Raw genomic sequence first — 12402 nt, 5'->3', positions numbered from 1 at the left:
TTTGCCTTGCATGCAGCCGACCCGGGTTTGATCCCTCCAGCACCGCCAGGAGTAATTCCTGAGTGCAGAGCCAGGAGCAACCCCTGAGCATTGCTGGGTGTGACCCAAAAGGAAAAAATATATATTTTTTGTCATATCCAGCATTGCTCAGGGCTTATTCCTGGCTCAGGAATCTCTCCTTGCAGTGCTTGGGGGAATCATATAGGGGATCGGATCTAACTTGAGTCAGCCGTGTGCAAGGCAAATGCCCACCTGCTGTACGATTGCTCTGGCCCAAGGGGTAAAAATTTTTTAATTAAAAAAAAAAGGGAGATGGTAGAGTAATAGTACAGTGGGTAGGACACTTGCCTTGTATGCGGCTGACACAGGTTCGGTCCCCGGCATCCCTTATGGTCCTCTGATTCCTGCCAGGAGTAATTCTTGAGCACAGAGGCAGGAATTATCCCTGAGCCCTGCCAGGTGTGGTCCCCAAACCAATAAATAAATAAATAAATAAATAAATAAACATATAAAAATAATGAAAAAATAATGACTGTGCTGGCTTCTCAGGTCATCTTCCACAGGCTTCCAGCCTGGTTCCATGTTGGCAGAATTTCCTCTGGAGAGAGTGGTGTGATGAAAGTTGGATGGCAGCAGATGCTTCTCACTTCTGTGTGGTGTGGCTGAAAGGAACCCGGTTATGCTAGGCTCTGATGCAGGGGGTGTGGGGGCTATACAGGACGGGTTCAGGGGGTGGGGGGACGCCCTTAGGCCTAGTCTATATGACCTTGTCCCCATTAGTCTGGACAATCCCTCAGACCATCACCACTCTGTCCTTGATGGGGATCATTAACTTGTCCCATGTTCCAATCAATTCCTGCTGTGTGGCTCTTGCATTTGCAACAGAAAAATGAACAAACTGGTGTACAGTCCATGAGGCAGGCCCCGCTGCAATTCTCTTTTCTTTTTCCTGTTTGGAGGGGCCACACCTGGTGGTACTTGGGGCTCATTCCTGGCTCTGTGTTTAGGATCATTCCTGGAAGGGCTTGGGGACCCTATGGGATCTGGGGGAAGGAAGGGGAGGACGGGAATTAAACCAGGTTGGCTATCTCTTTGCAAGGCAAGCATCTTTTTGCTGGCTTCTCTCTCCAACCCTCGTTTTTGCTTTCTTGCCCTTCTAACCCCTGAGTTTCAGTTCTCCTCTTGGGAAACCTGGGTATACTGGAGGGGAGGGGCCAGCAGAGGGATTAGAAGGAACTGGAAGGTCCTTGGCTTTGTGGTGGTGGCCCTAGCGAAACAGGCCTGTTGTAGTCAGGCCAAGCAGCTCTGTTAGGAGAAAGCTGGCATCCCTTGGCAGAAACATCAGAGCGCCTTTGAGAAGAGCTCTCTAGGATGTACCTCCCCGCAGCCATTTCAAATGAGAGAAAGCCCTGCTGAATGGGGCAGTGGGGTGGCTTGGAGGCAGAGCAGCTGAGGGAATGGACTGAATCACTCTGTTGATGTGATGAGAACAGACAGGGCAGCAGAGAAGGTCAGAGAAACAGGCTCGGGAGGGGGCCAATCTGCCCATATTAGAGCCAGCCTGGCACTCACAAGCCCTGGGGAGAGAAAACAAGGTCGGGGATCAAGACAGATGGTATCATAGAAAAGGGGCCGCTAAGTCAATGTTGGTTGGAGGGGTCACTCAGAACGGGAGATGTGTGCTGAAAGTAGATAAAGGACCAAATGTGATGGTCTCTCAGTGTCTGTACTGCAAACCATGATGCCCCAAAGTAGAGAGTAAGAAAGAAGGTGCCTGCCACAGAGGCAGGGGTGGGATAGGGTGAGGGTGGGGGGAGGGGATACTGGGAACATTGGTGGTGGAAAATGTGCCCTGGAGGGATGGGTGTTCGATCACTGTATGAAACGCAATCATGAAAGCTTTGTAACTGTATGTCAAAGTGATTCAATTAAAAATAAAAAAGAGGATATCTGCAGGTCCACACAAATGGAGGGGGAGTAGAATAAATGGAGTGAGGAGTGGCAGAAGATGGAGAGCAGACAGGTCAGGGGAGAGGAACTAAAAGAGGCTCCGGGCAGAAAATCATCAGGATGGGCTTCCATTATGGGACGATCCATGCCACCCCTGTCCGCGTTCTGCTGAGTCTGCTCAGCAGCCCCTCTGCAGAGAAGGCAGAAAGGCTCAGAAAGTTACAGCAACTTGTCCAGGGTCACACAGCCAGTAGGTGAGAGTCTGGACTCAAACTCAGATCTACCCCGCATCAAAATCTGTTCTTCTGAAGCCAGAGAGAAAGTTTAGTGGGGAAGGCACTTGCCCTGTGTGTGGCCCATCAAGGTTCGACCCCCAGCACCCTACAAGGTGCCCTGAGCCTTGTCAGGCAGGATTCCTGAGCAGATCTTAGAATAAGCCCTGAACACAGCCATGTGTAGCTGTCAGACCATTAGGGGAATGGAAGAATCGCCAGGTATGGGGGCCAAATCTATGCCAAGCACCTGGTTCCAGGGCTTCCAAAGCTTATGATCCCTGTCTATGTCTCTTTTTTTATTTTTTTGCTTTTTGGGTCACACCCAGCAATGCAAAGGGGTTACTCCTGGCTTTGCAGTCAGGAATTACTCCTGGCGGTGCTCAGAGGACCATATGGGATGCTGGGAATCGAACCCGGGTCGGCCGTGTGCAAGGCAAATGCCCTACCTGCTGTGCTATCGCTCCAGCCCCCCTTGTCTTTGTCTTATCCAGCACCCGCCTCCTGCCTGTGAGCGCCAGGTCTCTTTTGGTGAAACCCTCAGAAGAACTGTTGAGTAAGGAGAGTGTGTGGGCTGGAGGAGGAATGAAGAGAAAGGGCAGAGTGACGGACAGGTATGGATGTCAAGTGGCACTAGGGTTTCGTAAGGGAAGCAGCCGAAGGGACAACAGGGGATTGCGAAAGGCCTGGGCCATGAGGAAGTCTCCTGAGCACTGGGTTTGCTCTCTAAACATGGGGTTTTACTTCTTACAAGTCCAGTGAGAGAAACTGGTGTTAAGGCATTGGTCCTGATTTGGGGTGGCTCGGGTTCGATCCTCAGCACTGCATAGGGATCCCCTATCCCTACCAGGAGTGACCCCTGAGCACAGAGCTAGAAATAAGCCCTGAGCACCAGTGTGTGGACCAAGAAACAAACAAACCATAATTCTAAGAGATGGGTATTATTGTCCTTGTTTTCACGATGGAAAATGGAAGCCCAGAGAAGTGTTTAAGTCAAGCCTGATTTAGGGGGCTGGAGCGATAGTATAGCGGGTAGGGCATTTGCCTTGCATGCGGCCGACCCGGGTTCGATTCCCAGCATCCCATATGGCCCCCTGAGCACCACCAGGAGTAATTTCTGAGTGCAGAGCCAAGAGTAACCCCCGTGCATCGCCAGGTGTGACCCAAAAAGCAAAAAAAAAAAAAAAAAAAAAAGTCAAACCAGATTTGACTTCAAACCTGTGACCCCAAATATGTCTCCATGCTGATGGTGGTGCATGGAGAGAACTGAGCATCTTTGTCAGTTCAGATGAAAAATACTCATTAAAGGATGAGAGAGGTAGCACAGTGGCAGGGCACTTGCCTCGCACATGGCTCACTTAGGATCCATTCCGGGCACCCCATGTGGCCCCAGAGCCAAACAGAAACATGTTTCTTTACACTTGTGTTAACTTCCTGGCCTCTTGGGGTTGGCTCAGGCCTTTCACCTCTTTCTGGGCTTGAAAACCTCTTTCTCTGTTTTTGGGCCACACTCTGTGGACTCAGGGGCTTCTCTTGGTGCAATGCTCGGGGGTTGTACCAGGTGGTGCTGGGGAGCAAATCTCAGCCTCCCATATGTAAAGATACACAGACTAGTTCTTCGATATCTCATAAGGGAGAGAAATCATTTTGTAGAGAGGAATTTAGGCCTCAAGAGAGAGACTTGTCTGAGGTCTCACAGCAGCTGGCAGGCCTCCCAGTACACCAAAATTGCCACTGTGCCTTTGGCCAGACCCCAACAACTTGGGACCAAGTTTACCAAGAAATTAAACAACCAAAAGTTAGGTATGTGGGAACCACACCTATAAACCACCTCCAGCTCAGCTATACTAGCTCATTTATTGGCTTTATTTTAGAGACTCATAGATAAGCCTTGAAAGAGATTAAAAGCCAGAGTTAATTTTGGACCTGTGCATGGCTGAACAGAAGGGTAAATCAGAGTGGGTGCGGGTTGGTCTGGTGGCCTGCCCAAGCAGAGCCCCCAGCAGCCACTTGCTTCCACAAACCAAAATCACTGCCTGACTCCACCATCTCAGGATGGACCTCACCAAGATATAATCTGCTTAAAATTCTGATATGCAGGTTTTGTGATGGAAATCTCCAGGCTTTCTCAGAGTTGGGATGGGCTACCTCCCCCCACTTCCCAATACACATGGAACCACTGGCAGTCACCCCCACAAACCAACTCCAGCACCAACCTGTAAGCTCTACTACTGACCTTGCCTCAGAGATCCATAAATAAATCTCAAAAGAGATCAAAAGCTGCAGCTAAGCTCAAACCCATGCATGGCTGAACAGACCAAAGTAAATTGGAGGTTGTGGGTTGGCCATGTCCACCCAAGCAGAGTCCCCGGCAGCCACTTGCTTCCACAATCCAAAATTGCTGCCATACCCCCAGTCTGACTCCACCATCTCAGGATAGACCTCATTAAGATATAATCTGCTGAAAATTTTGTAATGTGGATCTTAGCGCAGCAACAGCCTTGGCCCAGAGACATAGAGGCAAGTCCCAGAAGACACTAAAGCACCAGAGATCTCTCTGGGCCCCATACCGAGCCAATATCACCAGGGCACCCCAGATGGAGAAGGTGAAGTCTCTGCGCCTACTCCAGATGGAATCCTGGTGACCAAGAGCTTCCACAAGTAAGGCCCTCATATTCAGGTACCAGGACTAAATCTCCAGGCTGCATGGCGGCAGTAGGAGGTCCCTCCCGGGTCCCACCCACCCAGAAGACTGGCTGTTACACCCACAATTTGTCAGTGCACCAACAGCCCTGACCCAGCCTCCCAACTGAATCCAAAAATGGATTAGTGCCATACAGAGATGTCTCTGGAACCCAAGCATTTACAATCTAGAAATTTACATTTACAATCACGGCCATGCAAGTTCTTATGATATTCAAAATGAGCAATAGAAAATAAATTATCTAGCATCTGCCCCTGGCAGGTAGGCTTGAATGGTGGTGGGAAAATTTGAGCAAAACATAATGCCCAGGGACCGGAGCAATAGCACAGTGGGTAGGGCATTTGCCTTGCACGTGGCCAACTCAGGTTCGGTTCCCAGCATCCCATATGGTCCCCTGGGCACCGCCAGGAGTAATTCCTGAATGCATGAGCCAGGAGTAACCCCTTTGCATCGCTGGGTGTGACCCAAAAAGCAAAATAACAACAGAAAAACCCCAAAAAAATAAACAACAACAAAAAACCCCATAATGCCCAAAATTAGAGAGTATTGGGGAAATTGTCTGCCACTGAGGCAGGGTGAGGACTGGGGTGTGTTTGTGTGTGGGGCAGTGGTGGTGCTGGGGATATTGGTGGTGGAAAATGTGCACTGGTGGAAGGATAGGTGTTCCATCATCGTACGGCTGAATCTCAAACATGAAAGCTTTGTAACTATCTCACGGTGATACAATAAAATAAAGTAACGTGGAGTTCATGCCCAATTTAATCAGCTTAATCAATGGCTGAACAAATAACAGCACTCCTACATTATTAAAAAAGGTTATGGATTGAGGGGCTAGAGATACTACAGCAGGTAGGGTGCTTGTCTTGAACACAGTAAACCTGAGTTCCATCCCCTGTATTCCATATAATTCCCAAGTTCTGCCAGGAATGATCCCTGAGCCCAGAACTAGGAGTGAGTCCTGAGCATTGCTGGATATGGTCCTAAAACAAAAGATTACAGATGAGGAAGGTATATTAAGATGATGGCAGTTGAAAACAAGTGTTTCCCAAAGGAATCCAGTTAGGGCTGAATTAACCAGGTGGGTTTTTTTGTTTTTTTTTTCTTTGCTTTTTGGGTCACACCTGACAATGCACAAGGGTTATTCTTGGCTCTGCACTCAGGAATTACTCCTGGTGATGCTCAGGGGATCATATGGGATGCTGGGAATCAAACCTGGGTAGGATGCATGCAAGGCAAACGTCCTACCCTTTGTGCTATTGCTCCAGCCCCCCCAGGTAGGTTTTTGCCTAAAACTGACAAGGCATCTGAGGAGTGCAGATTTGCTCTCTTAGAGCATCTTTGAAGCTGAGTATCAGTGATGTCTATTTATCAATAGCCTTTTGTTACACTCATGATACAAATGTGCCTCATTTTATTCCATTCTTTGAAGACCAAGTTGAGGTGAAGAAGGCATATGCAAGGCAGTTTCTAAAATACCTAAAATTCATGGAGCTCCATTCTAGTGGCTGAGAGGCTGTGGGGAAGTGGCTCAGAAGCTCTAGACAGCTCTGGAGTAGGAGACAAAGTTAGACTCGCTTTTGAAAGACCTCGACACTTAGAGGAATGCTTAGAGGAAGACTTAGAGGAATGACAAAACCGGTGTCATAAAATTCCTGGAAATGTTCTTGGCTAAGCAGATGAAGAAACTAAACTATCTGGATCATCAAGTCTCTTATCATTTGGAGGAGGCAGAAGTATCAGCAGCAAGGCTCTGCTGAAAAGCCTATTAAACACTCTCGGGAAGACTCTGAATGTCTGAATAAAATACAAGTCTTTCCTTTGTACAAGGTCTCAAAGTTGAATGAAGAATTTTGAGCTTCTCTATTGGATTACTTTTATTACCCAATATCCTAACCTCATCTCATCATTGTGCATGTGAATAAATCTGTTTTGCATTAAAAAATTAAACCAGATGGTCTAATTTTGCACCTTTAGAAGCTAACTTTATTTATTAAATCAGCATCCTCTAAGTAACATTTTCCACCTCGCCACCTTCCCTCCCCTTTCTGACATCATCGGTGTCTCTCATTCTGGCCACAAGGCGTCACTCGTGTCTTTACCATTGTTCCACAACTTGCTTTCCGGAGCAACAGGGGTTGATGTGAGAGTGAGAAGTGGAGTAAGAGCAGAGGCTAGACAGATCCAGGAGTTTTGAGGAAGGAGGCTCGAAGTGGTCGGGCTCTGGAGGTGAGCTTGGCAGGTTTGGTGTGTGTTGGGGTTCATCACATCCTCTCCACATAGAACGCTTTACCCATCTGCTTGAGTTCCTGCTGGTACTGCTGATGCTCCTTTTCCAGTAACTGGTGCAGGGCAGCTTGCCGAACCTGGGTAAGGGAAGGGGGGCATGACAGTGTCTGTTGTTGACAAAATATCTGCTGTTGACACCTCCCCTTCTGCATTCTCGCCTGGGTGTGTTCCTATCACTGGTGTTCTCCTGGACCAGTACCCAGCTGAGTCATTCAGCAGACAGAAGCAGTGTGGTCGAATCTTGGAGGGGACCACTACTCAATTCCATATTCCCAACCCTTGTGTTCAGTGAATATTTCCACAGAACATCCTCTGAATCTGGAAGTCTGCCGGGTACCTGTGGAAACCAAGACGACAGGACAGCAACTTTGGGAAAAGGTGGAGGCAGGGTGGGGAGGGAAGTGATACACTCTTGAGAAACAGATGCTAGCAATGCAGAGGCAGTTTTGTGGTGATGCTCAAGGGCTGCTCCCAGCATGCTGCTTGGGGGACCATGTGGTACCAGGGAGCAAACTAGGTCTCTTGCATGCCAAGTATGGCATATCTACCCTGGTGCTAACTCCCTGATCCCTGAAGAGTCAATATTGAGTCTCACCAAGATGAGAGGGACTTTATTTTGGAATGCTGGGATGAACCCAGAGCCTTGCACATTCAAGGCAAGCCTCTGCTTTTGATATATGTGTCATCTTCAGTTGGATGAAATGAACCACTATTAATGAAAAAGAACTTGGGACACAGAGTTCATGTGATTGACTGGGCCAGGGAGATAGTGCACAGTTAGAGTTCCTATATTACATGCTCTCTCGGCACTGCCAGGTGTGGCCCTGCTGGTCCCTGGCACTGTAGGGACCAAGGAGCAGCACCTCATCTGTGGGTTCAAGCATTGAACTTCCTGGCCAATTGACCAAGAATTTCTGGGAGTGAATCGGGCCCAGTGAGCACCACCTGGGAGGTGCTCACTTCCCAAGAAAAAGGGTGATTGGTCTGGTGGAATGTAAACCTCAATGGCAAATTGAGTGATGGTAGGAATTAAGAAGTTGATAGCGCCAGGGGGCAGCCACAGGACAGTGGAAACCTCTGGTCACCCTTCTAGACTCACCCTCAGCAGTTCCTTGCTGCTCAGTACCAATTCCTGTTGCATGATTTCCTGCATCCTGAGGACGGCGTATGGATTTCTCCTCTGACTCAGGGTCATCTGCCACAGACACTGAGTATGCAAATTTCGCCACCTGTCCCAGAGTTGGATAATTGGCTTTGGAGAAGTGGAGATTTATCAAGGGGCAGCAGGAGCAATAGTCTAGTGGGTAGGGCAATTTGCCTTGCCAGTGGCCAATCTGGGTTTAATCTGTGGCATCCCCAAGCACCGCCAGGAGTAATTCCCCAGTGCAGAGCCAGGAGCATTGTTGGGTGTGACCAAAAAAGAAAAAAGAAAACAACACCGTATCAAGAAACTGGAGAGATAATACAACAGGAAAGGCGCTTGCTTTGTACATGGCCAACCCAGATTCGATTCGTGACACCTTCTTCAGTCCCCCTGATCTCAGCCAGGAGTTGAGCACTGCTGGGTGTGGTCCAACGCCCCCAACCAAATACAAAAAAACCTTATCAGAGGTTACTGTACCAGTACTTGAAATTCCCTGCAAGGGAAACTATTTTTTTAAATTTTGGTCACACCCAGTGACTTGGAGGTTACTCCTGATTGTGCTGAAGAATTACTACTGGAGGGCTCAGGTGGGTGCCATATAGGGTGCCAAGGATCAAGTCTGGTCGGCTGCATTAAGGCAAGTGCCCTACCTGCTGTATTATCTCACCAGGCCACAAACCAAACTATTAAGTTCATTTTATGATACATAAAATGTGTGTGTATATATATTCATATATGTGGCCTCTGTTCAAATAAACGTTGTGATAATTTTTGGGGGCAGGGAGTGAGATACTGATCCCTTTATTTACTGTCATAGTCCTCCACAAAGTTCTCAATTTCTTGTGTATTTTTGCAGATAAATTATCATATACTAACAGGCTTTTTCTAAACATAAGACCATGTTTATATCAGCATTATTAATATGAATAAACAACTTGGGACCTTACCTATTAACAGTTTTCACACTAGCCTTTACATTTCTGTCTATGCTCAGGGAGCCCCCTGGTGGATCTCATGCATGCAGGATATACATTTGACCACTGGACCATTGTTCTTTTGGGGGGCTGAGGGTGAGGGTGAGGGTTGTGCCAGCAATGGAGGTTACTCTCAGCTCTAAACTCAGGAGTATCTCTTAAGTGGGGCCAGGGATCTAAGTTGGATTGGCCACATGCAAGGCAGTGCCTTACCAGCTGTGCTCCCATCTCTGGGCCCTAGCTAGTCTCTGCAGCAGTAGGAATGACTGGGAATGTAGTTCAGAGGCAGAGTAGTCACCTTGCTTACCTCACCTTGGGATTTGAGTTCTGACAGGTTTCTGTTAAAAAGGCTTTTGTGTCATAATCTCACCAGCTACCTTATTTTTGTTTTGGACCACATCTAACAGTGTTCAGGGGGCTGTTCCTGGATCTGTACTTTGGAGTGACCCTGGAGGTGCTTGAGAAACTGCATATGATTCGAACAGGGCTTGGCCACATGCAAGGCAATCACCTTATCTGCTGTACCATCTTTCTAGCTCCTACTGCTTTTTTTTTTGTTTTGGGGCAACACCTGGCAGTTGTCAGGGATTACTCCTGGTGGGGTTTAGGAAACCCTACATGGTACTGGAAATCAAATTTAGATTAGCTGTATGCAAGGCAAGTGTCTTTACATGCTGTACTGTCTCCGGATAGCTCCAGGTTTTTACTTTTACTTTTTGGTGTCTCAGGGGTTATTCCTGGCTGTGCTGGGGGTTGTTTGAGTGTTTAGAGGATCATGCACGTGAAGTATGGGTAAAGTTTGCCATAAAATTTCTTTTCCAGGCTGGGATTGAACCCAGGCCCTTACATATGCAAGGATACTCTCAGGCTAGTCTTTTTTTTTTTTTTAGGGGGGGTGGGATCGGGTTGGGGGCACATCCAGCAATGCTCAGAGATTACTCCTGGTCCTATACTCAGGAATCACTTCTGGCGGACCTCGGGGGTCCGTATGGGATGCTGGGGACTGAATCCGAGTAAGCTGTGTACAAGTTCCATCCATCCCCTACTCTCAGGCTAGTCTTCTGGGGGTCTTGCTCAATCAATGCTTACTGCATACCACCTATATGATAGCACAAAGTAAGCAACTACAATAAGAGAGTTAGATGAAACTCAATGGTTAGAGCGTGTATGAAGCCTTGGGTTGGATCCCAGCATTACAATGCATACAGGAAGAGTTTCTATGAGCAGTTTAACAAGCTGGAGCACAAGCTTTCATAAGGCCTGGATTTGATCCCTGCAAAAACACCAAGAGTGAACCCTGAATACTGCCAGTGCTGACCTTCAAAACTCAAAAACCTTTGGGGCTGGATAGGACAGAATAAGGCAGCTTGCCTTGCATGCAGCTGTCCTGGGTGTGGCTCAAAGAGCAATAATTCCCTCCCAAAAAGAAAAAAAAACAAAAACAAAAACAACAAAATTGCTTCAAGTCCTTGGAAGCAAGGGGCAGGAAAAACCACTCTCTGTATAACCATGGCTTTTTTTTTTTTCCTTTTTCTTTTCAGGTCATACCTGGTGATGCTTTGGGGTTACTCCTGGTTTTTCACTCAGGAATTACTTGGCAGTGCTCGGGGGACTGCAAGGGATGACAGGGATTAAATCTGGGTCAGCCCCATGCAAGGCAAATGTTCTACCTGCTGTACTATTACTCCGGCTCCCTGTCCCTTCTTTTTAAAAATTGGTTTTGGGGAGTTCTAGGGCCACACCAGGCGATGCAAACTCCTGGCTCTATACTTAGGAATTGCTTCTGGTGAGGCTCGAGGGACCATACTGAGTGCTAGGGACTGAATCCCCCTAGGCTGGCTGTATCACTGCTGGCTGTCCTGTGGCTCCTTCTGACCTATTTCCTTCCTCTGGCCGTTCTGCATTTCCAGTTGGTTCCCTAGTCTTATGCCATGGCTCTCATTTAAGGGACCTGTAGCCCCACTGGAATAATACAGGGGCCCAGAGGACCATATAGACCCCATTTGGGCAACACTGGCCTAATTTAGTGGGTACTAGAAGGCAAAGAACAAGGGATGCTACTCCTCTCTGCCCCACCCACTCTTTCCCTTTTTTCTGTTTTGGGCCACACCTAGCAGTGCTCAGAACCTACTCTTGGCTCAGCACTCAGGGTTCACTCCTGAAAGGGTTTGGGGTAAGGAGCATTTGGGGTACGGGGGATCCCATGTAAGGCAAGCGCCCTACCAGCTGTACTATAGCTCCAGTCCCTCAATTTTCCTTCTTGACAAGTTCCTGACAAGAAGGAATTGAGCTGAGGTGGGTGACAGGACAAGAGGGTGAAAAGGAAAAGTTCAAGGGAAATGAACTGAAGCAGAATTTACCTGTCAATCTTCTTAGATCCTGGGGTGTTTTGAAACTTCTGTAAGAAAAGGATGTTGTTTAACTGCCTTTGTTACTAGTACCTCAACCCAGAACCCTAGTCTAGTGGGAGACAGGCCTTTCTTTTCTTTTTGGGTCACACCTGGATCTGCACAGGGGTTACTCCTGGTTCTGCACTCAGGAATTACCCCTGGCAGTGCTCAGGGGACCATATGGGATGCTGGGAATCGAACCCGGCTTGGCCACGTGCAAGGCAAATGCCCTACCCGCTGTGCTACTGCTCTAGCCCTGGCCTTTCTTCTTTTGAGTAGCCAATTTCCTAGGAAATTGAAAACATGCAAGAATTGGTATGAAAAAAGTGCCTGAATACCTGCTTACCACACATAAGCTCCTGTTCCTATTACTATCCTATGAAGGGCCTCTCAAGCAAAGCTCCAATGCAGCCCCTCTGCATACCTCTTCTATTTTTGACACCTTTTCTGTAGACATGTCTTCGGACTTGTTTGATAAGATCTTGGTCTGAGCAGGATCTTCTGTTTACTTTAGTCGTCAAGGTTTTGGTAGTCATAGAGACATTTACCTTGGACAATAACCCCAGGCCTAGGACATGATTGGTCATCTGGCCTGTTGCCCAGAGACCTGATTCTTCAGGGTTCTGTTAATGACTGTCCCAGTCTAAGTCCCCAGTTTGGCATTTCTTTTGTTGATAGTGCT

At 47.8% G+C, this 12402-nt stretch overlaps 1 protein-coding gene across 1 annotated transcript; it reads right to left on the bottom strand.

Moving 5' to 3' along the window:
• Window positions 1-6889: 6889 nt before the first annotated feature.
• On the bottom strand, window positions 6890-12402 carry CFAP141 (cilia and flagella associated protein 141). Its single transcript, XM_004619182.2, has 4 exons — window positions 12145-12402; window positions 11691-11728; window positions 8312-8441; window positions 6890-7289 (listed from the first exon to the last, which is right to left on the bottom strand). Exons 1-4 carry the CDS (start codon window positions 12175-12177, stop codon window positions 7188-7190), a joined length of 303 nt encoding a protein of 100 aa, XP_004619239.1. The 5' UTR covers window positions 12178-12402; the 3' UTR covers window positions 6890-7187.

Source organism: Sorex araneus, chromosome 5 (assembly GCF_027595985.1).
Source record: "Sorex araneus isolate mSorAra2 chromosome 5, mSorAra2.pri, whole genome shotgun sequence".
NCBI lineage: Eukaryota > Metazoa > Chordata > Mammalia > Eulipotyphla > Soricidae > Sorex > Sorex araneus.
Note: the sequence above shows the minus strand (reverse complement) of the source record. Positions and strands in the feature narration are given on the sequence as shown.

Excerpts from the sequence above, each read along its gene's own strand:
- CFAP141 (XM_004619182.2), bottom strand. The coding sequence starts at position 12,177 with ATGTCTACAGAAAAGGTGTCAAAAATAGAAGAG. Across the intron at positions 11,729-12,144 it reads AGGTGTCAAAAATAGAAGAG|AAGTTTCAAAACACCCCAGG; the intron begins GTATGCAGAGGG and ends CTTTTCTTACAG. Across the intron at positions 7,290-8,311 it reads GCAGCAAGGAACTGCTGAGG|GTTCGGCAAGCTGCCCTGCA; the intron begins GTGAGTCTAGAA and ends TCCCTTACCCAG.